Source organism: Hydra viridissima, unplaced genomic scaffold (assembly GCF_058129835.1).
Source record: "Hydra viridissima isolate aposymbiotic clone 2 unplaced genomic scaffold, HvirCarnegie_v1 scaffold_1, whole genome shotgun sequence".
In the NCBI taxonomy this organism is placed as follows: Eukaryota; Metazoa; Cnidaria; class Hydrozoa; order Anthoathecata; family Hydridae; genus Hydra; species Hydra viridissima.
This window is the reverse complement of record NW_028324300.1, coordinates 11,764,921-11,773,583: the sequence shown is the minus strand read 5'-3', so window position 1 is coordinate 11,773,583 and position 8,663 is coordinate 11,764,921. Positions and strand designations below refer to the sequence as shown.

The following is an 8,663-nucleotide window of genomic DNA, read 5'->3' as shown; positions in this document are numbered from 1 at the left end:
TTTATGAAAAGATGAAAAACTTTACATCAACTGTAAATTCATTAACTTATAATATTGCAAGTATTTGTAATAGGAATGAAAACTTTTTAAAAAAATAAACTTTAAAAAATTGAAGGTGATACAAAAAAAAAAAAAAAAAAAGATACCAGATACGGTTTCAGCACCCAAAACTACACAAGCTGCATATATATAAAACCTTTTCACTAAATACTTTATTGTTACTAGCAAACGAAATGGTTGTTTAGATTTCTGACTCTCTACCCACTATAAAGGAAAGGTTATTAGTTTAGACGACAAACAGCGATAATGTTCAAAGCATTTTTGTAATACGATTAAACCTTGTAGAATACAGTCATCTATTTGCAAAATACCACAAACAAAAATTGCAGAACTAAGGTGTTAAACCCTTAGCTAATGATATGTACATTATATATATAATATATATACATTAATATGTAATATATATATAGCATACTTTTATTTAAAAATTTTAATAGATTTATATTTTAAATTTAACAAATTCTATTTTTACTTTTTTTTTTTTTATAAAAAATTCCTTCTTTACAATTTTTTATCTCTTATTTCTCTTATTTCTTTTCAAACGATTCTTTGGAAATTCTATTGAATGGATTGAAAATCATTCTTTAGGTGTATAGATATCTTGGTTTCGTCTAACTAAAACAAACTTTTTTTTTGCCACAGGTGTGTTATCTAAGTCCTCTTTCGTAAGGTCTTCTTTATCTAAACTTTGAACGTTAATAAAAGGCGAATTCTTCGTGGCACCAGCCTCCGCAGGAGTTTCAATGAAAGATGAAAAAGAGTGATTATTTAACTCCTTAGAAGGAGTTTCTTTAGGCGACGAAACTTGAGATTTTTTCAATTCAAAAGTATCGATCTGATTGTTTTCTTCAGAAGCATCGTCAGTGCATGATTCATCACTCAAGGATTCATCAGATAGCGGCATAGGTCTTCTTATTTCAGCAAACTCGTCAGGATGCTCAAAAGTTTTCTGAAATCTATTTTGGCTTTTTGAATTTAATAGTTCATTCGTATGGTTTTTCAGTTTAACATCGTCGTCAAGCTTAAAAACAGGCTTAGGTAATGAAAGAGAACTATTGGTGAAAGATCTGCGGCTACTTCCATAAATATTATTAGAAATTGGCTCTGCTGATACACTACAAGGATTTTTTAATTTAAAACGTTCACTAAATGTAGTAGTTTGCGGGTTAAAACCATTAGATGACCGGGAAAAATCTATGACTCGTAAGTCATTCAATGATGTTATTATCTCTTTTATTTTTTCTTGCGTTGGTTTATATTTTTCATCGAATTCACAAAGAAAAGTATCTTTATGTGAAGTTTGGACATCGTTAGTCGCTCGAAGAATTGCTAACCAAGTTGCATCATATTTTAGAGTGGCCTCTTCTTTTGCAGGACCGATATCAATAATTTGTAAAAAATTGCGTTTTGGCAAGCACTTATCTAATGCTAGAAATTTAGTAATTTGACCATTCTCGTGTTCAAACAATGCTGAAAACTTAGCATGCAAATGCCCAGAAAACCAATATGCCGGTTTTAACGTCTTTAAAACGTCGTCGGCGGCATCACTGCCTAATTCATTATTATCGATTTCCTGTTTAAAGTATGGTTTAAATCGTAGTAGTTGTTCACAATTACCATGGTGATATATACCCTTCGGCCAATCGTGGCTCAGAAATAAATGAATTGGGTTTTCGTCGTCAGCAAGAAGTTTTATTTTGGCCACATCCACACTGCGAACGTGATAAAATGATCTTTTAGTATCTTCATTAAATGGCGGCTTTTCAAAGTGTCCTTTGTAATAATCTCTACCTTTGTAAATACCCGATATCCCCCCTATTCGATAACCTGCAAAACTAACTACGCCAGCATAACCCATGTAATAAATGTTTTCAGCCACCCATCCACCATAAGGTAATTCCCACAGATATAGTGCTGCTTCATGGTTACCCCCAATAAACAATGTCAATATAGGAGCTTTGCGCTTACCTGAGTAATATTCGTGAAAATCTTTCATTTCCATGAATTTCTGCGGAACTGCCATGCTTCGCATATCATTTTGGTCGCGTACAGATTGAAAGTCTCCGCAACAAATAAGAAGATCTACTTTAATACCTTCTCGAGTCTCAATGTAGGCAATACTTTCGTAGATTTTGTTCAGCTCACCATGTGCACAACCTTCAACCGCAATTTTCATCTTAGAATATATTAAATAAAGTTAATTGTATTTTCCCTATAGCATTTAAACAACAGCATCAACAAAACAGACAATCAAGACAATCCGAGTAAATACAACCCAAACGAGACAATCCGAATAAAAATGAACTTTAGGAGGCAAAGTTCTTTTATACACACAGCAATAGGTAAAGCTGGTTAATAAGCTAATTCTATTTGTTTATTACTAAGTGATTTTTTATAATAAATTATGCTTATCTAGGTCTTGAAATTTTTTTGCAATAGCAGATTTTTAATAACTCTAAGATGACATTACTCCAAGAATATTTTTCGGTCAATAAAATTAAAAAAATCCACATATAAATAATGAAATAAATTAAATGTTTAAAAACAACTTCTCGTTTAATGTTAAATGTCTAAAAACAATATATACCTCATCATGTATAATATATATACAAAGAAATTTTCTATTAATAATTACACAATTTTTAAAATCAGACAAAAACTTTGCATATAGCTATTGCCATTCCAAAAAATAAGTTATTTTTCTCCGTTGAAGAGAGATGGGTTTTTTTTGTTTACTAGTGGAAACTATTTCCATTTTTTATTACTGCAAAATAAATATTCCAATAAACCATAATTTAAAAAAAAAAAGAAAGGATAAGTTGTAAGAATAACAACACCTTCTTTCATATTAAAACAATAAATTAAAATAAAAACCCATAAAATTCTTTTTTGTTGTTGTTCTTTAGTCAACCACATACAGAAGAATGAGGCGCCAAAAAATTTGCATTGATGAAGATAATAACTATTTATGTATCGCTTAAAATTTTAAACCAAATTTTCCACTCTTCCAACAAAGGAATTATGAGTTAAACAAAATTGTCATTTTCTGATGCAAAGAATTTAACTCGTTTAGTTTTTTATTGATATCTTCTTTGACACTGGCGAGTTGTAGGAATTGCTTTTCCTTGAGCTTTGCATGAGCTGACTGCTCCAAAAGTAGCTTGTTTTCTTCTTGTAGTGACTATAACAAATAATACTAGTTAGCTTAAAAAAATAATAAGACGACTTAAAAAGATAATAACATAGTTAATAAGCTTAAAAATTCAAAATAAAGAATATCTTCTCATGAATGTTCAATCTTGAATGAAAATCACTTAAATTACTAATAGCTCTCTTAAGATTGAATTAATAGTAATTAATAGTAAAAAAAAAAAAAAAAAAAAAAAAAAAAAGATTGAAATGATAGCAAATATAGATATTAAAAAAAATTAACCACTTACTTTTATCTTTTTAATCAGCTCATTGTTTTTTTCTTGCTGAGAATTTGATTCACCATTTTCTCGATTGGAAAATTGCTTAATCTCCTAAAATGTTAGCAAAATTATTTTGGTGCACTTTTTTGATTGAGCTGAGATCTAACTGCTTAATCAACTAGTTTTAGTGAAGACAATTTTTCCAGTGGGTTGTTTGTGAATACTTTACACAACAAACTTACTTCATCCTGTTTTCTAAGTTTCTCTTGAGCTTCTTTGAAAGATTGTTGAAGCATATTATAACTATTGGATGCAGAGATGCCATAAGAAGCTGATGAAAAAAACCCATCCCCTTCAGTTGAATCAACACAGGTTGCAACCTACAATAACCATAAATAAACAACAAGTTAAAATTTTCTAAAAGATAATAGAAAATGAAAAAAATAAATAAAAATAATGAACGAGTCTGTTTTCTTTTCTTTAAATAAAAATCAAATAACAACTATCAAATCAAATGAATCAAACAAATTAATTGACAAATCTGTAACATTACTTAAATGAACCATCAATGAATATCATTAATTAATATGTGCTCTTACCATCTTCCTAAGTTTGGAATTTTCTTCCTTGTAGTTATGGAGTTGTTCTTTCCATTTCTCTATGTTGATAGAGCTTTCTTGTAAAGCAGCAGTAAGCCGTGCATTATTATTTTTTAGTGTTTGCAATTCAGCTTCCCATTTCTTTGCATTGACAGAACTAATAAAAGCAAATACATTGTATAAAACAGATTTATTTGATAAACATTTAAAAAACTTTATAGCTTGGTTACTAAAATCATTGAGAACTCATTCAAGATTACAACAAATGCTGGTGACACTAAGAATACTCAAGAGCACCCTTTCTCATCATCTAAGAGATGTAACTAAATCAGTCACCAGCAGCAGTAAAAAGGTTCTATTAAGGATCATTACATGATATGATTTTATGACAGCTGAACCTTTCCTAACTGAACTAAAAAACAAATTTTAAAATGAAAACCTCAATTGCTGAAACAATATTTTACAATTACTGTCATGCTGTGTAAAATAGAGTCAATGCAGAGCCACTTTAATCACAGTTAACATGTTAAAAAAAAAATTAAATTAAAAAAATAAAAAACAATAAAGAATAAAAAAAGATATTTTTAGTTTAAAAAAATTATTAAAACCTTTGAGCCAAAGCCTTTTTTAATCTATCATTTTCATTCTTGAGATTTGACTCATTAAAGCTATTAGATGAATGACGACTATGTGGTGAACGCCTCCCATCCTAAACAAGAAAAAATTAAGCTAAAGATTAATTAAAGTACTAACACTAAATTAAAGGAGATCCTTTTAAAATTAAATTGTACACATTTCAAAGTAACAACATTTTGCTTCTTTTTTTAGGGTAGTTATAAGACAAAGAAGACTTGATTTTTCTGATGACTGAAATGAGCACTCTATTTTTTGAATCATAAGTAAGAGTTTAAGTATGAAAAGTATGAAAAGCACAAAAGTATTTTTCTTGCTTGTTTCACTTCTTTAAATGACAACAACAGTTCTCAAGTTGTTACATTACAATCATTTCAATTACAGAAATCTGCCTTGAATTAATCACATAAGTTTATTGCTTACTTAATTTTACTTAATTACATATATTGCTAATACTAAAATGGGGAAGCAGCATAAATATAGCTTTGCAATAAATAAGTAAGATAATAGAAAAAATATATATATTTCATAGATTTAATCACTTGCAAATGAATTTCATATTTTTTGTTTATGTAATGTTTTGCATAATGTCCAGGGTAATTTTTGGATAAGATATTTAGTTCTTTCTCATTAAGGTACAATCAATTACCTCATTACTTCCTGTACTACCAGATGAGATGACAGATGATCCATTTTGATTCACAGAAGTAGATGTAGATAATGAGTCATTATTACTGACTTTAGAGTATGATGGAGAAGTTCCATTGCAAACATGAGCCTTGTATTCATTGAACTTGTCACAAAACTATCAGATAAAAGTTTGGAAAAACTGATTATTGAAAAAAAAAACACATAAAAAAACACAACAGGGGCAATATTTTAAGAATTTAAAACACCTCCACAAAATGAATGCCTTTCCGAAAAGTTTTTTACCTTCATCAAATCATTTTCTGAACTGAATCCAAGGCCATATATAGTATTTAATTTTGCATCTGACCATTGCCCGAACTTTTGAGAGGTTTTTGTAAAACTCATTCCTGATGTTATTGTGCTGTTAATAAGAACCTGGAAACAATTTCATAAATAATTTTAAACTAACAAATTTTACAAAATTTTAATAATTAAATCAACCATTTTTTATCAATGTTAATCAGTACTGATTTTTTCATACCACACAAAATGTATATAAATATCCAAACAAAAGATCTTTACAAATCAATAAAATATCATGAAGTTATAGTTTAACAATTTTGATAACCATACTTCTCCATTGTTAACAGAGAGAATCTTGTAGATAAACTTGGTGGTATCATAGTAAAAGGAGACATTCACAGACTGATCAAATAAAGGTATCCATTTCTTTTTAGTATTGGGATCAATTTGAAAGGTGCGAGCAAAAAGTGTACATAATGGGGTGTCATCACTAAAAAAAAGTAGCAAGAAATGGAAAAAAAAAAACCTACCTAAACTATAAAAATGAATTGTTTTACATATTACTTCTCAAATTAAAATATGAAAATTAGCTTAAAATTAAGGAAGTTTTGTGGATCATTTTTGTATCATTTGTTCTTACCTTCATAAGAAAGAGTGTGTAGTAAATTTTTAATTTATGTATAAAGTCATGCTAGAGACAATAAACTTTGTTAAAAAAAAATTACTTTAATACTGATACATTCAGTAACTTTTATGTTCATGGTGTTTGCCATTTTTTTGCTAATAGTCGCAGTATGCTACTTCACAGCAATGGAATTGCTAACACAATGAAAAGTGTCGCAACAAAACCAAGTCTTAAATGACCTATAGTGTATCAGAATATGGTGTTTTTATTTTAAAAAGATCACATAAAAAGATATAAACTTTGCTAATGCTAAAAATGACCAATATGATGATGTTTGAGGTTTATTAAACAAAAAACTTCAACTAAAAAGACCAGTTCCTTGGACGAAAAATTACCATCAGAAATATCATGATAATTTTCACTTAGAACTTGAAGTAATTGCAAAGGAATCATTCAAAATTGTTTTTATACCCAATTATGTTCTATGTAAAAAAAAAAACAACATGAAAACTTTTAAATTTGGTCTTGAGTAGATTGTGTCAATCAGAATACAAAAATACATAAATTAAATTGATGCATCCTTGTTATCCTAACCAATAGTACCATTTCTCTAGTCCAAATATCAATTGTTGGGTGCTGCTAACAAAAACAAGTACAGTTACCAACTCTCTTTTTCAACAACTGTTGGTGCATGGCAATGTCAACAATCAGATGAAATCTGTCTAACCTGCTATGCATACTAAAATTTAAAATTATAGTATTCATTTTTTAAACCTGCATGCAAAGCTTAGCATGCAGGTTTTACCATTATGGTTCATAAAATCAAATTTGGATTTTATTTTACTTAACATAAGCACACAGTTATAATAATAATAATTTTTTTTTAGTACCAGAAAAACACTTTTTTTCAATACCTATATAAACTGTCCTAAAAAAATCAAAATTGGATAACTTAAGTAACATCAGGAGTGTATTACTAAAAAACTGTACTTAAACTTTAATGGTTCAAAATCAAAGCCAAAATCAGACTAAGTTCTGTTGAAAAGCTAACCTGACTCCACTTTCGAGTTCTACACACTAACAAATGGCTGAATACAAATTTTTTATCCTAATTATTAAACTATTTAAAAATGAAATGGTAATATCAGCAATGTAGAATGTGAGAAAATTAGGATAATTTTACCCCAAATCTTAAAACATATTGTTACATATACTTTTAGATGAGTGGAGAAGATGAAAGTTTTACAATTTTCCTCATATTAATGGGATCTATCAATGGTGTAAATTTCAAGAAAACCTGATGGGATGGGTTTAATGGTTTTCCCACTTTTACATGGAATTACCCAAAAATCTCTTAAAAAAAAAACACCTGTGGTAGTTACATAAAATTATTTCATGTAATGATGTTTTTTTAAATTAAATGTTGATCATGGTTCAAAATAAAATAAAATAAAATAAAAGATAAAAAGAGTGATGCAATTATCATAACATTAAAGTGATAATCCAAGAAAACATCTGCATGTTTATTATATCTAATTGCTAGGTATATATTTATTTTTATCTATTTTTTTTTACCTTTACTTAATTACTGTAAGTAAAATTGGTTTGTTTTGTTTGGTAAGCTTTTTTTGAAAACATTGAAAAAAAGAAAAAATTGAGAAAAAAAATACAGTCTTATAGCTTTTGTTGTGTTATTCTTTATTGCGTTTAACATGTATGCAACAATATCTAGATATACTGTGGCTAATATACCACTCTAGATACTGATTATTATAAATACAAAAATATTGACATACCTCATCTTAATCTTAAGTCCATTTAAAGGTAAGTGACGGCTAAACCAAAAATGGCGACTACATAATTTGCATGAGGAATATATAAAATTGTGAAAACGATTTGACAAATATGTTTAACGTTAGTAAAGCCTAGTCAAACTAAGCCTAAGAATTTTAAAGATGCCAATAAATCTATTTGTATGTCGCTTTGTGGAAAATGTAATATTTCACAGAATAGTTTGAGTGCGAAAACATCCGTACTTTTCTACCATCCACCGGACAGTTAACTTTCTTAGGAGATCTAACCGGTCTCTTTCCTCGACAAAATTGTGTAGTATAGCTCAGTTAAAACATATCTTCAGTGGAAGATTTTTTCGTTAATGGTAGTTTATGTACTTAATCGAAAGTAACTAAATGTTTTAAAAGTGCGCCGAGAATACACGTAACAAACTAATTTAATTCGATTTTTTTTTAAAAAAAACTTGACTATTTTTTTAAATTTTATTTGAAGTTATACTTTAAGCAAAAAATTAAATTTCCTTAAACAATCTTTTATTCTGTTAAGTTTTATTCTTGTAAATTTTAGTTGTATGTTAAAACGTAAGGATTATCTGTATATATGTAT

At 28.4% G+C, this 8,663-nt stretch overlaps 2 protein-coding genes across 2 annotated transcripts; both read right to left on the bottom strand.

Moving 5' to 3' along the window:
* Window positions 1–525: 525 nt before the first annotated feature.
* Window positions 526–2,465, bottom strand: LOC145187674 (uncharacterized). Its single transcript, XM_080064128.2, has one exon. It carries the CDS (start codon window positions 2,234–2,236, stop codon window positions 638–640), a length of 1,599 nt encoding a protein of 532 aa, XP_079920254.2. The 5' UTR covers window positions 2,237–2,465; the 3' UTR covers window positions 526–637.
* A 56-nt stretch (window positions 2,466–2,521) lies between these two features.
* On the bottom strand, window positions 2,522–8,262 carry LOC145187333 (homer protein homolog 2-like). The gene is made up of 9 exons (XM_090091390.1): window positions 8,060–8,262; window positions 5,969–6,128; window positions 5,639–5,770; window positions 5,355–5,510; window positions 4,681–4,781; window positions 4,073–4,229; window positions 3,716–3,853; window positions 3,501–3,584; window positions 2,522–3,241 (listed from the first exon to the last, which is right to left on the bottom strand). Exons 1-9 carry the CDS (start codon window positions 8,062–8,064, stop codon window positions 3,080–3,082), a joined length of 1,095 nt encoding a protein of 364 aa, XP_089947516.1. The 5' UTR covers window positions 8,065–8,262; the 3' UTR covers window positions 2,522–3,079.
* Window positions 8,263–8,663: the final 401 nt, after the last annotated feature.